This window comes from Panthera uncia, chromosome E3 (genome assembly GCF_023721935.1).
Source record: "Panthera uncia isolate 11264 chromosome E3, Puncia_PCG_1.0, whole genome shotgun sequence".
NCBI lineage: Eukaryota > Metazoa > Chordata > Mammalia > Carnivora > Felidae > Panthera > Panthera uncia.
This window is the reverse complement of record NC_064815.1, coordinates 30,591,623-30,610,643: the sequence shown is the minus strand read 5'-3', so window position 1 is coordinate 30,610,643 and position 19,021 is coordinate 30,591,623. Positions and strand designations below refer to the sequence as shown.

The 19,021-nt window shown below is 59.2% G+C and overlaps 1 protein-coding gene across 1 annotated transcript in view; it reads left to right on the top strand.

Annotated features, from left to right (window-relative positions):
* Positions 1-19,021, top strand: part of FOXK1 (forkhead box K1) — a 62,772-nt gene that overhangs the window by 36,353 nt on the left and 7,398 nt on the right. The window contains exon 2 of the mRNA XM_049638982.1: positions 10,157-10,342. Coding sequence (XP_049494939.1) covers positions 10,157-10,342 — 186 coding nt within the window. The remainder of the gene's footprint in view (positions 1-10,156; positions 10,343-19,021) is intronic.

Genomic DNA, 19,021 nt, shown 5'->3' with positions numbered 1-19,021 from the left:
GCTGTGCGTACAGAGGGCCCTCGGGCGTGCGTCCCTGGGTCACATGGGTGTAGGTCAGGCAGGTGCTGGTGGCTGTGCAGACTTCCCCCCTCCCCCCATCTCCGTGGCATCCTGGCCAGAGGACTCGGGGCCGCCGCGAGCACTGCCATATCCACCTGAGTCTCTCGGGAAGGTGTGCGTGCGGATTGGGGCGGCCCCAATCCCTCGGCCGGGGGTGAAGCGATGGCCCTCCGCTGCCCCGAACCTTGTCTGATTCTTTGGCCAGTTGACTCCACTAAGCACAGTGAAGGTGTGTTGTCCATATCATTGCGACGTTAATCTAGGACCAGAAAATTCTAGTCCTTTCCCTCTGGTTCGGCGACTCCACCGGGGCCGAGATGTAGCTGCTGCCCTCCATGTTGCCGTGGTTCGTGCGGCGCCCCGATGAGAATTCTCTTCTCCTGTGTCGTAGCCATTCTCTGCTTTATACGCCTTTACCTCTTGATGGACTTTCGATTCCAGAAATACATCGTGGGGAACTTGTCGTGCGCTCTGACCAGGTGTGTGCTCTGTGTGTGTCTGTGCCAGGAGAGCAGACCGGCCGCGGTGCGGACACCTGCCCGAAGGAGCTTGCGGGGCGGTGAGCCGCCCTGAGCCGGGCACGGGCACCGAGGGGACAGAATCTGGAAGAACATAGGCCCCCGGGAAAGAGTGGTGACGTGGAGATACTGTGGCTACGTTGTAAGATCCGTAGGTCAAGCCACTTAAACTTCCTGGAGTAGTTTCTTTGGATCCGCGTGGAGGGAAAGGGAAGAGGGACCTCGAAGTGCTCGTGCTCACGGCCCCGTTGTGTCCCGCGTCGCCCCCAGGGAGCCGCGGTGCCGTTTCCGTGACTGCCGTGCGTGCGGTCGGGTCCTGTGGTCTGCGGCACAGGACGGCCCCTCCGCGGCCTCTTCGGTCTGGCACTGACCTTTAAGAAGCCAGGACAGTGGAGGTGCTGGTTCTGACCTTTGTGGCTCCTCCATTCGCCCAGCTGGAGGGTCTTTGGTGATTTTTAGGCAGGTCTGGGAGGTATATTGGACTTTCTGTCCCATTGATTTTCCAAACTATAAAGCTTGGGAGCTCGCCTTACACGGTGATTTTTCTGGTTTGTGTTAAATCCCACACATCCCCACCAAGGGCTAAGAATGCCCCTGAGAAGATGGCCGGGGTCCTCCGCCAGGGATCCTGAGCCTCCGCTGCCGGCAGGTCTGTGTCTAAGGCCCCTTCTCTGTGGCGCGATAGAAGCGGCCACGTGGGGGTGGGTCGCTTCGTGGGCTTCCCCTGGGGCCAGGGGACAGAGCAGGCGTGCCTGGCCCCTCACCTTGCGTTCACCGGGGTCTTAGGTAGTTTCCCAAACATGCCTGAGCACCAGGCTTCCCAGGGAGTAAGATTCCCCCGGGGGGGGCGCCCACCGAGAGCGCAGATCCCGGGGCCCTCGCCCTCCCGGATGACTCAGTGGGCCTCAGCCGAGTGACACTGTACACATGGCCACACACTCTTCCAGGCACACCATCGAAGTGAGCAGGAATCCTCCCAGTGATGCCAGAGAACCCGTCCCGATTTGCTAGGGGTCTCCTGGGAGCAGGATGTTGTTCCCCAGAAAGGCGGGTGAAATGAACCCCAGGTGGGCCTCCCCAGCCGCCTCCTGCAGGGGGTCCCCGGGACTGCCGTGAGCCCACCTGGCGGGACGTGCGAGGCGAGGGTGGGCCTCCAGGGGCTCCCGTCTAGGTCAGGGGTCCCCTGCCCCTTCTCTCCTCGGGGGGCTCCTCACATGGGGGCTGAGCCTCCATTTGTACCAAGGAGCCCCGGCTTTGACCAGGCCTTTGGCTGCATTTGTTACTGCGTTTTTGATTTACCACAGGGGCTTAAATATCCTGCTACCTTTTTCTTCTTTTTTTTCCCTATAAAAGTAGATTTTTTTTTGACCTGATTATAAAAATATATTCTCCTTATTTAAAAAAAATATAGATCATAGGAAAACACATAAAGAAGAAAAGAAGAAAACAAAGCTGCTTCTAAACCAGAATTCTTAAATCTGCCATGTTTCATTCCCACACCCGCGTCGTTGCTGCGCAGACAGGGACCCGGATCGGGGCCGGGTCGGTAGCCACCTGTTTCCCCGGGAGCAGCCGGCCAAGGGCACAGCCGTGTGGCCGGGCCAGCCCAGAAAAGCAAGGCTGAGGGGTCACTTCGAAGGTGGGGCAGGCTGGTGCAGAGTGGAGATTGCAGCCCTGATTCGTGGAAGAGGGACCAAGACTGAACGCAGGGGGGTGGGCTTGGAGTTTTGGGCGCTGCGTCGGGGGCCTTAGAGAGCCGGCGCCCGGTCAGGGACCGCGGTCCTCCCGCCTTCCCGAGGCCTCGGCCATCGGCTCCCCTTTGCTTTTCCTGGCCCGGGCCTGCCCTGTCGCTCCTGCCCTGCCGCAACCCGCCTGTGCTCTGCAGCCCCCACCGACGGCCCCAGCTTAGCCACGAGGGTGTCCCACAGCCTCCCTTCTGTACTTCTGGGTGTTCTAGCAAAATGTGCTTCGTTTTTAGGAAAAACGGATGTTTTAGGTTGAAAAACATAAGATTGCCAGAATCCTTTGATTTGGGGATCTTATACGTAAAAGTGTCTCAAAACCGTTTCCCGAACGGTCTTGTTTTTCTCCAACGATCCAGCTCCTCTGGCATCGTCACTGCAGACAGAGGCACGTGGGGACCGCCACGGACCGCGGCCACCCCATGAGCGTTGTCTCATCGCGTCTGCCGGCACCGCGGCCCTGGGGCAGGGCGGGAAGGGAGGGCCTGTCTGTGGAGTCACGTTCGGCCGGCCTCCCGGCCTCCCGGCCTCCCGGCCTCCCCTTCAGACCTCGAGGCCCGGCCGTGTGTCCACCTTCCCCCCCACCCCCGCCCCCGGAGCCAGACCGCACAGCAGAACTGGGCCGGGGTCGGTCCCCCGTGAGTTTTCCAGAAGACCCGTCACACCTCGCAACATCCCGAAGGACTAGTTATCAAGTATTACTTTCCCTCCGCCCCCAGATTCTTGAATGTCTCATTTCTGAAAGGACACGGTAACACCGAAGGAAAATTCGAAACCGGGCGGCGGGGGAGGGGGGGGTCCTGGGAGGCCGCCCCCACCCAGGGCTGCTTCTTCCCCTCTCGGCCGGCCCTTCTGATAGCACCACCACCTACATGCCGTGCCGCTGGCGGCTGGCGGCTGGCGGCTGGCGGCTGGCCGAGTGCCGGGCCTCGCGCTCTGTGTCGTTCCTGCGTCCGGGCTGCCGCTGCGCGGAGACCTCCCCGGCCCCCCGACGCCATCCCCGCAGCCCATTCTCAACCCAGGCCTGTCTGATTTCGGATCCCACACCTTTCGCCACCACTCTGAGCCACTGGTCTCTGCGCTTTGACTTGTCACCGCGTCTCACAATGGGCCAGCGCTTTGTGGGCCTTGGGCCTTTCTGCTTAATACTCCAAAGAACCCTACGAAGGATTTTCTATAGTTACCCTGTTCTCCTCGATGGGGAAAACAGGCGGATGCGTTCGAGATTTGCCCGGAGGTGCGCGGTGATGAAAAGCGTCCTTTAAAATGGCCGCGTGACGTTCGTCCATGAGTACACGGCATAGTTTGCACAGTGGTTCCTATTAGAGAGCTCTTTAGCTGTTTAGAGTTAGGGTGTAGTTTTGGTTTTTTTAACTAAGGTCAAAAAACCAGGGTGAAGCTGGGGCGCCTGGGTGGCTCAGTCCGTTAAGCATCTGACTTCAGCTCAGGTCGTGATCTCATGGTTTGTGAATTTGAGCCCCACATCAGGCTCTGAGTGCAAAGCCTGCTGAGGACTCTCTCTCTCCCTCTCTCTCTGCCCCTACCCCATGCTCACTCTCTCTCTCTCTCTCTCTCTCTCTCAAAATAAATAAACTTAAATATTTTAATAAAATCTCTTAAAAATTACTTTTTAAAAGAGTGAATAAATAAGCTAGTTTAAAATTAAACTTACATTGGGGCACCTGGGTGGCTCAGTCAGTTAAGCATCCGACCTCAGCTCCGGTCATGATATCTGGGCTCTTGGGTTTGAGCCCTGTGTTAGGCTCAGTATTGACAGGTCAGAGCCGGAGACTGCTTCAGATTCTGTCTCTCTCTCTCTCTCTCTCTCTCTCTCTCTTTCTCTCTTTCTCTCTCTCTGCCCTTCCCGTGCTTGTGCTCTCTCTCTCTCTTTCTCTCTCTGCCCTTCCCCTGCTTGTGCACTCTCTCTCTCTCTCTGCCCTTCCCCTGCTTGTGCTCTGTCCCTCCCTTCCTCCCTCCCTCTCTCTCTCTCTCTGCCCTTCCCCTGCTTGTGCTCTCTCTCTCTCTGAAAACTAAACATTGAAAAAAAACCCAGGGTGAAGCTGGTTATTTTTTGCACGTAACAGTCTTAACCTAAGCTGACACAGCAGCTCCAAGCTCTTTTCTGTTATGTTGTCCTGTTACCCGATGTCCATTTATTGTACGGCCCATTACGGCTGCTGCAGCTCCTGCCATCACACTGGCATTGTGGCCAAGGGGAAAGGAAGAAGTGGCGACACTATTCCTCTTCAGGGCGTAAGTCTTCACATCCCACTGACCAGCACAGTCCCTTGGTTGCAGGAGAGGCAGAGAAGTGTGCACAGCTGTCCAGCTAGTTCACCCTAAGAGCAAGAGAGGACGTGTGTCCAGGGGACTGGCTGTCGCTGTCATAGTCTGCCTTTTGACCACCCACATGCTTATGTCCCTTCTTCCAACATAAAAACACTCATCCCCACCGTTACAGGAGTCAGCCCCAAGCCCCCCTCGGTGACTGCAGCCCGTAAAATCCAGGATCTCTGGTGACAAGCACGTCCCTCTGTCAGGGCGCTCCAGGTGGTCCCGCTGCAATGTTGAGCCCAGCAGAAGCAGGGGCAGGTGATCCCAGCTCTTATTTGGGAAAAAGAAGAGCAGGAAACCCACTCACCGGTCACGGACATTCTCCAAGCCTGTGCCCCACAGGGCCCAACCCTCCATCTGCATTCTGGAAGGATCTCTGCCCACCAGCCTCCCTGGCCTCGTCTGCAGCGGGCCCGGGAGCTGATGCACTTCCTAGTGGCCCGTCCCACCTGATGCAGGGCGGGGTGGGAAGGTCGCACCTCGCGGGCCGGGTTTGTGGCTTGTTGGGCTGCAGTTTCCGCAGAAGCCCGGTAGGCGCCCCGGCTGCTTGCTCGGGTCCTGTCCGCATCCAGGGACCACGGCAGGGGCCTCCGGTGCCAGGTTTCATCCTGGAAAACGGGTCTTTCAGTTACTGGTATCAGGCGTGGGCCTGTCTGCTCCATCCCGGGGCCCCCGAAGCTCGAGGCTGAGCAGCCTGGTTCCCCATTCTCTAGCCCGGTGAGAAAGCCTGGGCCCTTCCCAGTGCTGCAGCCCGTACGTTGGGCGTCCCCGCGGACACCGACGCTGCACGTCCCCACGTGTCCGGTCACGGTGGCAGGCTCCGTCGCACGGGGCCCGCTGTCCGCTGCCGCGGGGGAAGGTGCACAGCCTCCAGCTTCTGACGTTCGTGTCCTCACTTCCTGCTGGTGAAACAGCGCCTGTGTTTGGAATTAAACTTGGGGACGTCCCCAGCTGCCTTGCAGCAAGCTCTGGGTTCTGTGATGGCCGGGAAGCAAGGTGCGGTTCGAAGGCCACGGTCTGTGTTGTGGGATCTGGAGCCTTCCTCCCCGTAGCTTCCTGAAAGGGCTTCTCTGAGGAGTGGGTCTTGTCCAGATGTGAACCTCCCGGCCTGAGCCACCAGTTGTCTTTGTCTTTTCGGGAGGTGACTTCCCGTCTCATCCAGCCTTCCTTCCCAAGATTTATTTTCTGTGTACGTCTGGTTGTCCAGGAGGTGCCTTTTGGGGCCCTCAGCCCTTGGGCAGCTGGGAGACACAGACACAGGTGGTCTGCCTTCCCCTCTGCTCCTGAGTTATCTGCTTCCTCTGGGCCCCCCAGTTGTCTGGTCCCTGGCTTCCTGTTGCAGATGCTTCCCAGATGTCTGTCCCTCCCTGTCCACGTTTAAGAGCGAGGTGCTCACGCTGACCGCTGACCGCTGCCGCGAGTGCCGGGGTGGTCGGCTGGCAGGTTCCTTGTCCGATGGGCTTCACGAGGGCCACAGACGCCGGGTCTGCCCCCTGTGCCATCCGCTGGGGGGTGTGAGAAAGGTTGGGGGCGCCCTGGTTGGCCTGCAGAATTTCAGTCATTCGTTTGCAGCGTGGGATGTCCTTGCCTGCTCGTTGTGAGATGCCCAGGAGTGTTTCTGTGGGTCACCCTCTCTGCGGGGACATGGTGGGGCGAGAGGCGGGCCCCGGGGAGTGGGGGCAGTAACGGCTCTGGAGATGAAATCTCTATTGCCTTTAAAAAAATTAAAAAAAAAAAAAAAAAAAAAACCCTTTTCTGGAAGCTTTCACCTGTACTTCCTTCTCTTTCTGATTATTTCTTGGGTCTAAGATGAAGACCATGGTACTTATATTTGTATCGGTAAAGGATTAAATGAGCCACTTTCATCTGCAACAATTTCCTGGCTGTTAGGGCAGGCAGTGGGATTCCCATGTAAGGCCCAGGCGGAAGTGAGGGTAAGCAGCACCCCGGGCCCCCCAAATCACTTAGGCTCATTCGAGCTTGAGCAGCAGCAGAGCCAGACTTCCGTGCTGTGATCTTTGACCTGATGCTGAATAGGGCCGCTTCCGGGGAACCAAGGCATCACCCAGGAGCCTTTGGCGCCCAGATGGCCCCAGGACCTTTGCAAGCCTGGGGCAGACCCCAAGCATGAGGGCTCGAGGGCAAGAACATTTTTTCAGAAGAGCTCAAATGAGCTACAATTCACATAGCACGCAACTAACCCAGTTAAATTGTGCAGTTCAGTGGTTTTTAGTCTGGTGGGCAGCTCCTGCCATAATCAATTTTAGAAGGTTTATACCACCCCTGCAAGCCGGCTCCCCCGCCCCACCCCTCCCCCCAGCCCTAGGCCGCCACCCACCCACTTTGTCTCTGTCCATCAGGACAAGGATGCTATGGAGAGATCTGAGGGGCTGGCCCTCCCAGGTAGGCGCTTCCCTGGCAGAGCTGTGCTGCAGGCCGGGGCGGTGATTTCTAGTGAGTTCTAGACACACAGGCTTACCTGCGGTCGGGGTCCCGGGCACTGAAGGCAGGTGTGCAGCGTATGGTTGGGGTGAGATCGAAAGGGAAACAGCTCCAAGAGAATAGCTTTAATTACAAAACATGCTCATTAAAACTCCAACTAGGGCCCTAACCCAGAATGAAAGTTTTGCAGGGAGAGAAGTAATTGGCGAACCCGGGAGCACCCTGGGGAGATGTCTGTTTAAAATTACGTAGCTTCCTGGTGTTTCTCCCAGGTAGGAGACAGTCTGCCTCGGGATAATTTTTGGAAGAGCGAGTCAGGAGCTGCTTTTGAAATAGCTGTTACAGCAAATAATATGAAAATGTTTATTGTTAAACCCTAATTGGAAATGACTCTTCCGGTAGGAAATTGCCCTGTTTGAATCAGTTCTGGATGGTGTTCGATTTCGCCACGAATTTGCTGACCGAAATCCCTGACCCACGAAATGTTGTGTTTTGTTTTACTGAGAAGTCCACCCGTGCGCGTGTTATCTGGAACCTTTGGTTTTTGAGCTGGAAAGTGCCTAAGAGATCATCTCTTCTGTTCGAAGCGTCTGCTTTTGTAGGCCAAGAACACCGAACCCCGTAGAGGTTAGGGCACTGAGCTCCCTGGAGGTGAGGTGAGGCCCTAAATCACCCTCTTCCTTCGCGTTGGCCCCCTGTGTGTCAGCACCGGACCCGGAAGTGGTGCCCTCGCTGGGCGCCTCCATCACCTGCTGAGACTCGCCCTCTGGTCCCGCAGTGGTGTAGCCCCGGGCCAGACCCTCCCGCCCGGAGCCTGGCTTTCCCGTTCCGGGTCCAGGGATCCCGCGCCCCCAGCTCTTGTGTTCCCCCGAAGCCCTGTTCCTGACATGGCCCTCTGCCTTGTGACCTCTGTCATGGGCCAAAGCCACATCCTCCCTCTGGCTGCGCGGACGACTCTAGTACACTCTGATCTCGCTCTGATCTCCTGTTAGCGCGGGGGCTTTCGCGGCGCGGGGCACGGAACTCCATCCGCGCACCCTGCTGGCGGGTGGCAGCCCCTCGCTGTGAGGATGTGCAGCTGCCGAAGGAAGGGACAGGAGAGGACGGAGAAGCTGTCTGTAAACGTTCCTCATCATCGCTTCCGTTGCCAACCCTGCAGGACAGGGGTGTGCGCGTGTGGAGCCCTCGGCCACATTCCCGGTTCCGGCTCCTTCCTCCCCCCTCTGTTTCGGGGACGGCGGCCCACCCTCGGGCATGAGCTGGGACGGATGTGGGCTCTGTGCCCTCAGAAGCCGACAGGCCTCCAGGTCTGGAGACACCACGGGCCTCATCGTCGTAGGAAAAGGTGTGACGTACCTTCCTGGCCAAAATACCCATGAAGGAAACGTCTGTTGGGTTGTGGGAGAGCTAAGGGACGTGGAAGCGATATCAAACGGTTCAGACCGTGGCTTTTGCAAGAAGAAGATTACCGAATATTTTGAAATGGCCGCGGGTGGCCTTAGGCAGAACCGCGGGGGCGATGTTGACGTGACGGGACAGACCGCCCCCACCCCCACCCTGACGTGCTGGCGTTTAGACCGCATCCCCCACAATCAGCCCGGGAAACCGCGTCAGAATCCCCTCGTTCTGGTTTTAGGTTCGGAAATACAGACCTGGCGCCTGTGGGTCAGAGTCTTGGGAGTCTGCGGCCCGGCTGCGGGGTCTCCCCGCCTTTGCCGAGACGCCCAGCCCCTGCGCCCAGGTGTCTCTGGAAGAATGGGTCCCGGCCGGTCGGGCCGGTTTGCTGCCGGTCTCCCCCATGAGGTGCAGGCAGCTTGGCCGTCAGAGCGGATGCCTGCCTGCGTCGCTGAGTCTTTCACGAGAAGCCGTCCTCCCCGGTGCAAGGCCCAGGCGTACCTGTGGGCTCGCAGCGGGCCCGTTGGCGGCCTCGCGTGGTCTCAGGACCTGTTCTGACCTGTGCTTAAATCTCGCTTTTTAAAAACTACTTGACTGAGAGGAAAAGGGGGCGTCGGCCGCGTCCATGGCAGTTTGGAGGTGTATTTGCTGCGTAAACGCGGGTACCGAGCCGGAAGTACGGCAGGAGGGGGCCGGCAGCCGGCTGGCGGTGGCCCGGCACCGTTGCCCCCGGGGCGACCCTGACCCGCGCCCGAGCTGTGACTCGCTTGGCGCGACGGCAACGCCTCTCTGAGACTGTGGCGCGCGCGTCGGGGGTGGGAGCTCACGTGTGCCGCCTCCAGCCCCCCCGCCGCACCCCCCGCTTTTCCCGAAGAGCCTTTTCTAAGCACTTGCCACCGGCGAGACTGCCGCGGGGGTGTGCGGGCAGCCTGCCCTCCTTTGGCCCTTTGGGTCTTCGCTTCTGTTTGTGACTTGTTGAGGGCCCGTCCGTCTAGAAGGCAGAGGGCGCGCTGGATGAGTGATGTCTGGATTTTAAAGGCAGACGTTTCTCGGAAGGAGGCCACCCTGGGTTCCTGTGACACACGCGCGCGCGGGGGCACGCGGGGCTTGACTGGGATGCGCGAGGCTGGGTTTGCTTGCGCGCAGTCACCTGCCCGCAGGAGAACCGGGGCCCAAAGTCCGGCCCACGGTCCCGTTTCTCCGTGAGGCTCCCGCCAGCCTGGGGAGGGGGCCCTGCCACTTCTGTCACGCTTCGCAGCGTCTCGCAGCCGCAGCGTGGGCGTCTGTGTGTCGGCTCGCCGTGTGAACGGTGACCATGGCTTCTCAGTTTGCAGACGGGCGTTGTCTGCGAGCCAGTGAACCCCCCTCAGGTCCCCCTGCGGCCATCCCAGGGGACGGGAGGTGGCTCTGTGTGTCTGAAGCTCCGCTGGGGCCCCGTCGGGGTCTGTGTCTCTCTTCACACGTGCAGGGAAAGAAGAACCCGTATCCGCGTCAGCGAGTGTCCGTGACCGCGACAGAAAGAGGATTTCTGGTTCGCTCTGTGAACCCAGAGTGACGGACGGTGGGGGCTCCGTTACCTGGCGATCCAGAACCCTCCCCCACCCCGACTCTCCGCCCTCCTCCTCATCTCGCCCGCGCTGACGTGTGCTCCCCCTTCCCTTGCAGGTGCACCCTTCGGTTCCCTAGCACGGCCATCAAGATCCAGTTCACGTCGCTGTACCGTCAGGAGGAGGCCCCGGCGTCTCCCCTCCGGCCCCTCTACCCGCAGATCTCCCCTCTGAAGATTCACATTCCGGAGCCGGATCTCCGCAGCCTGGTCAGCCCCGTCCCTTCCCCGACCGGCACCATCAGGTGAGCGGCCTGCCCTGGCCTGTCCGCGGGCCGCGAGCCCTTGCCACGCGGTCCCCGCCACAGGACCAGGGTCCCTGCGCCCTGACAGTCTGTCTGGGAAAGAGCACGGTGACGCGGGTCACCCAGGTCTCCTACAGCATCCTGTGTCTCTCTGGAAAGCGGGGCGTGGCTGGAAATTTTGAAACTATTTTAAGTGCGTCCGAGGGACCTGACTCCTTACAGAACCCGTCTGGAGAATTCTCTCGTCTGGTGAGGGAGGAGTCACTGCCTCTTGACTCACTCTTTCAGGCGGCAGCCGTGTGGACTCAGGGCTTGCGTGAAAACAGGCACGGGTGTGAGTTCTTTAAAGACTGAAAACGTTGCGAAGTCGCCTGTGCGTACCAGGATTGGAACTTTGTTTTTCTCGATTTTATTGGTGAGGTTTCAGGATTCTCGTCCGTGGCGCGGTGCACAGAGGACCCTCGGGGGGAGGACGTGGGGGATCACGCACAGAGGGGCGGGGCGGGCTCTCGACTCCCTGTGCCACTCAGGTCCTGCCCTCTGCTGTGTCGTCACAAAGCCCAGTGAAAGACGTGTCTGAGGGTCACCGTTTAACACAGGTTGAATGAAGTACTTGGCTGCTTCATTAGGGACATTTTCAGCCAAACTCGCTTTCTTTTTCTTCTTCACTGCGTGTGTGGCCCCAGAGGTGCAGTGACCCCCGTGTCCTCGGTGCCGTGCCTCGGCTCCCGCACCGGTACCTTCCCCTGCGGCTGCCGCCTTGGTGACTGTGTCAGCCCTGGGAGAGGCAGGTTGTGGCTTCGTCTTGCTGCGAAGATGGTTTTGCTTTCACAGGCCTCCCGGCGGGGTCTCGGATCCTCAGGGGTGCCTCTGAGCCACACTTTGCAAACCGCCACGGCACGGGCGGGCGCTCTGCCGTCCCGGCAGCCTTCCCTCACCACGCAGCCACACTCTGGCGGGCCTGGGTTCTGGAGCCGTGTGCCACTCGGCCTTCGTGTAAGAATCATGCCCTACTTGCGCCTTCCGTCTTCCTGCTGGGACGTCTCGGTCACGAGCTGGGAACCGTTTGCCCTGAGCTGGCGTCGAGCGCGTTGCCTGCAGGGCCAGCGAGCAGGTGTGTCTTTCTCTTACAGAGAGGATGGTAGGGGCAGCGTTGAACCTGGCCTGGCCTAGAACCCAAGGCTGGGACCTGAGTTCTGCTTCTGGCCGCGTATCCAGTCAGCGGGAGCAGCGGGGCGGGGGGGGGGGGGGGGGGGGGTCGCTGAGGCCAGATCTGCAGGCTCGGGAGAACCACGTGTGTGTTGGGTCCTGTGTTCAGCGCCGTCCACACCTGCCCCGTCTCAGCCTCGTCCTGCAGCTCTACAAGGAGGCTGCCTCTTCTTCCGCTCCTTCCAGCTTTCTAGAATGGCCCTATGGCCCCGTTCTAAAACCCACCATTGGGCGCGTGATCTCGTTGTTCTTTCAGACAGCTCACTTGAGTTTAACCTAGAACGTGGGTTTTTTTCTTTAAAGTTGTTTTATTTTTGGGAGAGAGAGAGAGTGTATGAGCAGGGGAGGGCCAGAGAGAGAGAGGGAGAAAGAGAGAAAGTGAGACAGCCAACGGGGGAGGACAGAGGATCCAAAGCGGGCTCTGCGCTGACAGCAGCGAGCCCGAGGTGAGGCTTGAACTTTCGGACCGTGAGGTCATGACCTGATCCGAAGTCGGACACTTAACTGACTGAGCCCCCCGGGCGCCCCTAGAACGTGAGTTTTATGCTCCCACTACGAAAACGTTCCTACGCTGACTCGTATGTGTGTAGTTCATACTGAGATTTGAAAAGGTTACGGGCCGTGAAGTGACGTGGCCGCTTTGGGAAACAGACTGGCTCCGCCTCACAATGTACCACGTGACCTGGCGACTCGGTGGAGCGTGAGGTCCGGGCAGACACTGCACACGAGGGCTCAGGGCACCGTGAGTCATAATAGCCCCAACGGGAAGACGACGCTGCTGTCTGTCAGCTACGGGGTGGACAAGTACAACGAGGAGTGTCCTTACCGCGGAGCGTTACCTGGCCGCAAACAAGGAGCGAGGGACCGATAAGCTGGTATGACGCGGGTGGCCCGTGAAAACAGGCAGATGCAACATTGGCAGGAGACGTCTGGAACGGACGGATCTGGAGAAAACGGGGGGCTGCCGGGGGCCTGCCACCCGTCCCGGGGGTCCTTTCTGGGGTGACAAGTGCTTTGGAATCGGAGAGCGGTGAGGATTGCGCAGCGTGGGAACACGCCGCGAACCACTGAATTGTACGCTCCGGACGGGCGAATTACGTCTCCCTGACGCTGATGCAGGGACGTAACACGGCTGACACCTCCACCCAGCTGCCCCCGACGCAGCGGTGGGCACGGCGGCCGAGGCTGTCTCCCGCCCACGCTGCTGGCAGCCGAGGGCTGGTCCCGCCGTGGGGTGGGGCCGCGGAGGGCCTTGGGCGCAGGGTTGTTGATAATCGGTTCACAAGCCAGCCAAATGGATGCTTTTGAAGGAAGAAAAATGTGCTGGTTTGTACCTGGAGGGCTTCAGAAAATAGATGTCTTTTCCAGTCGTGTTCCACATGAACGCAGTAGCCCCCCGGGGAAGCTATTCAAGCCCGCGCGCTGACTTTGCTTCTGTGTCAGAAGGGAGGTGGTCCCTCCCGGAGCAGTGGAGCGGTTAAGACAGGCTCCTGAGGGTCCTGGGCTGGGCCCCGGTGGCTGTGTCCCCACCCCCAGGAGAGACTGCTTCTCTTTTTCATCTGGCAGGATATTTGGGGGAGAAAGTAGTCACTTTGGGACTGGCCCTCTCCGTTTTTGGCCTTTAAAGTATCACAGAAAGGATTTCTGTTTACATTCATTTATCTCAGCGCCGCGGAATCCAATCGAGTGTTTAGAAACCTCGGGGCCCTTGTGGTTTTGCTAGCCAAGATCCTGTTCAACTTTGGCCAGTGCCGGGGTGGAGCCTCATGTTTACAAACACCAGCCACCCTTCCCCTCCTCCCTGGGATGCCCCCTCCCTGCAGCTGCGGGGGCGGGGCGGGGGGGTAGGGGACGAGGCTGCGGCTGTCAGCCTGGGGCCCTGAGTGAGCAGCCGTCACAGCCCCCGTCCCTCCTGACAGCACAGCAGGAGGAGAGGTTCCTCTTCTCCTAGTTTGGTGTGCCTGTGGCCTGTGTGCCTGGATCCCCGCCCGCCCGGGCCGCCTGGGGACCTCTGTTTGGGTTGCTTTCCCCCCTGGACCTGGTTTCTCCAGCACCCTGCCCAGCCAGAGCCCCTGTCTCCTCCAAGGTTTTCCAAGTGGAGTGGTGAGAGGCAGTCCCTGTAGGAACGTTCTCGATTCTTGCTAATAAACAGCCCTGCCCCGCCCTCTGGACCCCGCCTGCCTTCCTTTCTGTTTGGCCTTTTTCTGCTTCCCTCCCCACCCCCCTGCTGGCTAGGGGGTGTGGTGCGCCTGTGGTTGGGTTTTTGCTTTGTTTTTGGGCGTTTGTTTGTGTTGTGTGGGGTGGTTTTTGTGTGTGTGTGTGTGTGTGTTTTTTTTTTTTTTTTTTGTGCTGATGTACTCCACCCAGAAAATGAATGAAGCTCTTTGAAATAAATTCTGCTGTCTTCAGCAACATTTTATTGACTTTTTTTTCTGCTTTGCAAAGAAGTGGTGTTTTCAGGAGAAATTGGTTAATCATTTTCTGGGTTTTACAAAGCGAGAGACCAGTCTAAAAAAGGCTCTCAGAGTTGAGTTTTGGGGAACGTGCCGACCAGAAGCCAGAGAAAAGGCAGCGCAGGAGGAGAGGGGCTAGTCTTCGCCGAGAGCCAGCCTCAGGAGCTGTCCCTTTAAGAAGGCGCTTCTTGAACTTTTGCAAGGTCGAGACGGAAACCAGAGCAGTTTGTTTTGTGGAGTCTGGCGGAGTCTAAGCTGCTGGTTTCAGAACGAAACCACCTTTAACCGAGGTCTTCGATCGCCAGTCCACCTCGTCACTGGATAGAGCTCGGCCGCTCTCCGTCCTGGGAGAAAGGCAGACTCGGGCCCTTCCTTGGGGTGACGTTTCCTGCGTCAGGGTCACGGTCAGTCACGGCTTGTCGCCACAGCCTTTGCACGTGCTCCGGCACGACCTGCGGGTGAGTGTGGCTCTCCACTCAGGCCAGCAGGGATCCTGGCCCGCCGGTCGGGGAGCCCTGTCCCCTGTGGCCCATCTGGAGGCCACTTGACCTCCGAGCACCTGTACCTGTGGACCTCACACCCCCACCTTTCCCTGTCTGAAAACTCCAGGGAGATAAAACTGGTTCATCCACACAGAAAGGTGGGCCCTCCCCGTACTTTATGTTTTCCCTTCGGCCGAAATCCGGGCCAGGGTGTGTTCGGGCTCCAACATGTCGAGAGAAAGTTCTTGTCTTTCCCAGGGTGGCCGTTTCCCGGTTCTCAGGGGGGGCCCTTTGAAGGTTCACGCTTAATCCCGGCCCCAGCCGGCTGTGTGCATAAAGGCTGGCTGTGTGCATAAGGGCCGTGTGCATAAGCGGCCTGCTGTGCTGCTGCTCCCGCGGGCACGTGACCTGGGGACAGGGCCCTGCCCAGGCCTCGCACGCTGGGAAGCAGGAAGCGGGAAGGAGCCGGAGGCCTGCAGCTGAGGGGGACGTGGGGGTGGCCTCCCCGCAAGGTCCGCTCGAGCCGGGCCGCCCCTGGGACGTGTACACCTGGTTAAGTCCCGGCCAAGGAGCAACTCGGGCCGGTTCGCGGACTGGGCACCGGGGCAAAACGCGCTGCAGAAACCAGGCGGGCCCTTGAAGTCGCTTCCCAGGACTTCACAGCGTTGCGTTTACCTGAATCGATAAGACAGGTCTCAGAAGCTGGCCTCTGGATTTTCTTCGCCGGTTCTTTCACTTCTTGCAGGTGACAGCAATGCCGTTAAGCGTCACGCGGAGCTCAGACATCTCGGGGAGCGCAGCTTCCCCGCACCGGCGTTCCCGGGACGGGGGCGCGGCGTGCACCCGCTCCAGACGTTCTCATGGGGGCTGCTGTCGGTCGGTCCCCCCCACGAAGGCCCCGTGCGGCCCAGTGTCCTCCGCACGACCTTTTCCCCTCTCGCGCCGGGTCTTGGGAGCCTTTCCGCGTCGCCACACCGCAGTGGCCGCACGAGTGTTTTGTGAGTTCCCTCCCGGGCGACATCCGAGCCCTTTCCGGTGTCCTCCTCTCAGGGGCCATGTCCGGTGGTCTCGCTTTCCGAGTCATCTGCGCATCTTACGCTGAGGCAGTGAATTTCTCAGATTTGGTTATTTTGTTTAAGGTACGCTGTTTGGGGTGCCTGGGGGGCTCAGTTGGTTGAGCATCTGACTTTTTTTTTTTAACGTTTATTCATTTCTGAGAGGGTGGGGGAGGGTGGGGCAGAGGGATGGAACCCCAAGCAGGCTCCACACTGTCGGCACGGAGTCTGATGCAGGACTCGAATTCGTGAACCGGAGCCGAAGTCGGACGCTTCTCTGACTGAGTCGTCCAGCGCCCCGGTTGAGCGTCTGACTCTTGATTTCAGCTCAGGTCATGAGCCCAGGGTCGTGAGATCGAGCCCCACGTCAGGCTCCGTGCTGAGCGTGGAACCTGCCTAATAAGATTCCCTCTCTGCCTCTCTCTCTGCTCCTCTCCTGCTTGAGTGCACACCATCTCTCTCTCTAAAAAAAAAAAAAAAGTGAAATAAAATAGGCTCTTCAAGAGTCACGAGCCACAAGATTTTAAGAACAGTAATGAAAACAGGAACTGTTACCGACGCTCACGCCAGGCGTGCTGAGGGTTGGACGTGCGTCTGCCCTTCGTGTCCACCGTGACGCTGGGAGACCCAGGCGCTGCCGTCCCCGCTCACAGATCAGAAACCGAGGCCCAGCAGACTGTGTACGGCAGGCGAGCATGGTGTTTGGCTGGTGCCCGCAGGGGTGGTGCCGGCACTAACTGATTTCCCTTAAGCTTTCAAAAAGACGGTTTTTATCCGGGGAGGACGTGAGGTGGCAGACGAACCGAAGCGTTCCGCACGTGGTGACAGGAGCACTGGCCTGGCCTGGCCCACTGCGGTGGCACTGTCGTGGCCATCCTGCCCCCACCCCGAGCGCCCTGCCGGTTTGCTTACCTCTGCGCGGTCCGCGACGCGGCTCTCTTGGCTTCTCGGGTTTCGGCGTGTGCCGCGTTGACCTCCTAGCTGGAAATCGGGGTTCTGTCGTGCCTGCCCGCCCCGTGCTCCCGAGAAGATGGCACCAGGGCTGTGGGTGCAGTGGGCAGCGGTGCTTTCTGAGTGGGCCGGTGGCAGCCCCAGCCCCCACCGTGCCCTGTCTGGGCGTTGGCGGTTCTGCCGGGAGTTTGTGTCTGGTGCTGTCTCCACGTCCCTGTGCCCAGCACGGCCACCCTCTGCCCCGCGCGGCCCTCACACCTGCCGGGTTCTTCCTCAGGAGCCCGGGCTCCCTCCGCCTGGACCCAGCCTGGGGCACCTCTGACCTTGACTCCCTGTGCCCAGCAGGTCTCCCCAACCTGCTCCTTGCTTTTAGTGGAGAACGTCCCCCGGTTGCTTCCTGGGAAGGGGTACGGGACAAGTAAATGTAGGAAATCATCGTTTTTCTTGGTTGCACTATGTGGAGAATTCTCAGTGGGACACATTCTTCCCTCGGAATTTAAAGTCATTTCTGGCTTTGAGTGTCGCTGTTAACGAGTCCGGTGCCCCTCTGGATGCTGACCCTTTTGGACCTGCCGTTTGCCCTCTGAGCGCAAGACTCCGTGGGTCCGTGACGACCTTACTGTTGCCAGGGGGCCTCCGCTTGTGTCCTTACCCCCTCTCCCGCCTCTCCCGCCAGCTTCCTGGAAGGCTCTCCCCTCCCATCCTTTATTGAACTTCCTTTTATCCTCTTTTTAAGATTTTAAGAGCGTTTCCTTGCCCCTCAAAAGTGCCTTAGCAGCCTTCCCACCGCTCATAAATGCGGTCTGTGCCTTTCTGGGGATGAGGTCAAGGCCACACTCCACGTCCTTCCATGTGCGGACTTCCTGGGCTGGCCTCCTGTCCGATTGGTCTTTCTCAGCTTGAATTCTTATCGCCACAGTAAGATGCACTTTCCCATCAGGCTGTTCCTTCTTTTCCAGTATTTGTAAACATAGGACGCAGTGTCATCGGCAGCTGTGACCTGCGTGGTCACAGAGGTCCCGTTCCAGGCCTGGGCTGTCAGAGCCAGTCTGGGTTTGCCCTGGCGAGACAGTGGCCCCAGTCCAGGGTGGCCGCCACTCAGCACCTTAAGTCTCTGTCGCCTGAAACAAAAATGTGACTCAGGAGCACTTTTCCCGTAAGAGGGGGGTCGGTGAGCAGTGGACTGAAATGCACGTTCAGCTTCGTTTCCACCTTTAATCTCGGGTCGGGAACAACAGACACTTGTTTTACGTGACGCCTGGTAGGTCACGGCTGCTGGGACTCCGCTGCTGCTCTCCGGTGCTCAAATTCAGATGTCCCGTGTTCCTGGGCAGTTGGGGACACCTCCCCCCCCCCACCCCACCAAGGGAGCAGTTCTTTGCTGAAGTCTGGCATCCGAGGAGGGCCCCACCGTGTCCTCTCTGTCCCGTCCCCTCTAGAGATACACAAGTGCGTTTGTACTTTAAGAACTTTTTCCAGGGCCCCTGGCTGGCTCAGTCGTAGAGCACGCGACTCTTGATCTGGGGGTCATGAGTTCAAGTCCCATGTTGGGCCTGGAGCCTACTTAAAAAAGAAGAAGAAGAAGAAGGAGAATGCTTTCCAGATTTTGCTAGTAGTCAGGGAGATTTTCAGTGGGGTCGGCTCCAGCTCTGGTATGGGACTCTGAATGTCTGGGTGGGTTTCCCCAGGGCGGGAGCCTGGCTTTAAGCCCAGGCCCCCAGGCCCCCACCCCACACCTGCCCCTCTGAGGCCTGTCCTTGAACTGAACTTTGCTCTGCCTGAGGCCTCCCTAAGCTCACGTGGCCTCTCTCTGTCGTCCTTCCCTTCAGATGGCAGTGTGAGATCAGGGCGGCCGGGTACCAGGCACAGCCCTCTCGGCCGAGGCGGCCTGCGGGGACAGCTGATTGGGGCTCACAGAGAAGAGCTAGCTGCTCTGAGGCCGCAGGGCTGTGCGCACAAACACACGTCCGCCTGGGACGGGCCTGCTGGGCAGCTCTGGGCCCAAACCTGCCCCTCTGCGTGCCCCCAGGAGCGCTGGCCAGCACGAGCCGCCGGGCGCCGTAGAAAGTGCTAGGGGGCCGCCCCCACTTCTCCTTTTCGTGGGCCTGCTTTTGCTACCCTATACGTCACTTCCATTTGCAATCTCTCTTTGGTGAACGACAGACAGCCTTTTCTCTGAGTTCAGTGAGTTCAATGCAAGTTTTCTATAGTCTTTTACAAAACGGTGACTTGGGACGGGCGGCGGGAGCCCGTGTGCCTAAGCCCACGGGCCGCTGTGTGTCCTCTCCGCTGTGAGGGCGGCACGCGGTTATGGGTCCACCAGCCACCCGGCCGGGTGTGAATCCGTGTCCGGGAGGTATGTTTCCAGGTCTCGTCCCTCGTGCTCTGGAGGAAGGTTCACCGTTTGGCTTTATTTGCGTTCAGGTCCAGACGGGGCGTGGAGCGTGTCTGGGAATGATGCGGGGTTGATGGGGCTGCCTTTGGCGGGTGCCTTCTGTGCTGCCGCACCGTTTGGCAGAGTGCAGGGCA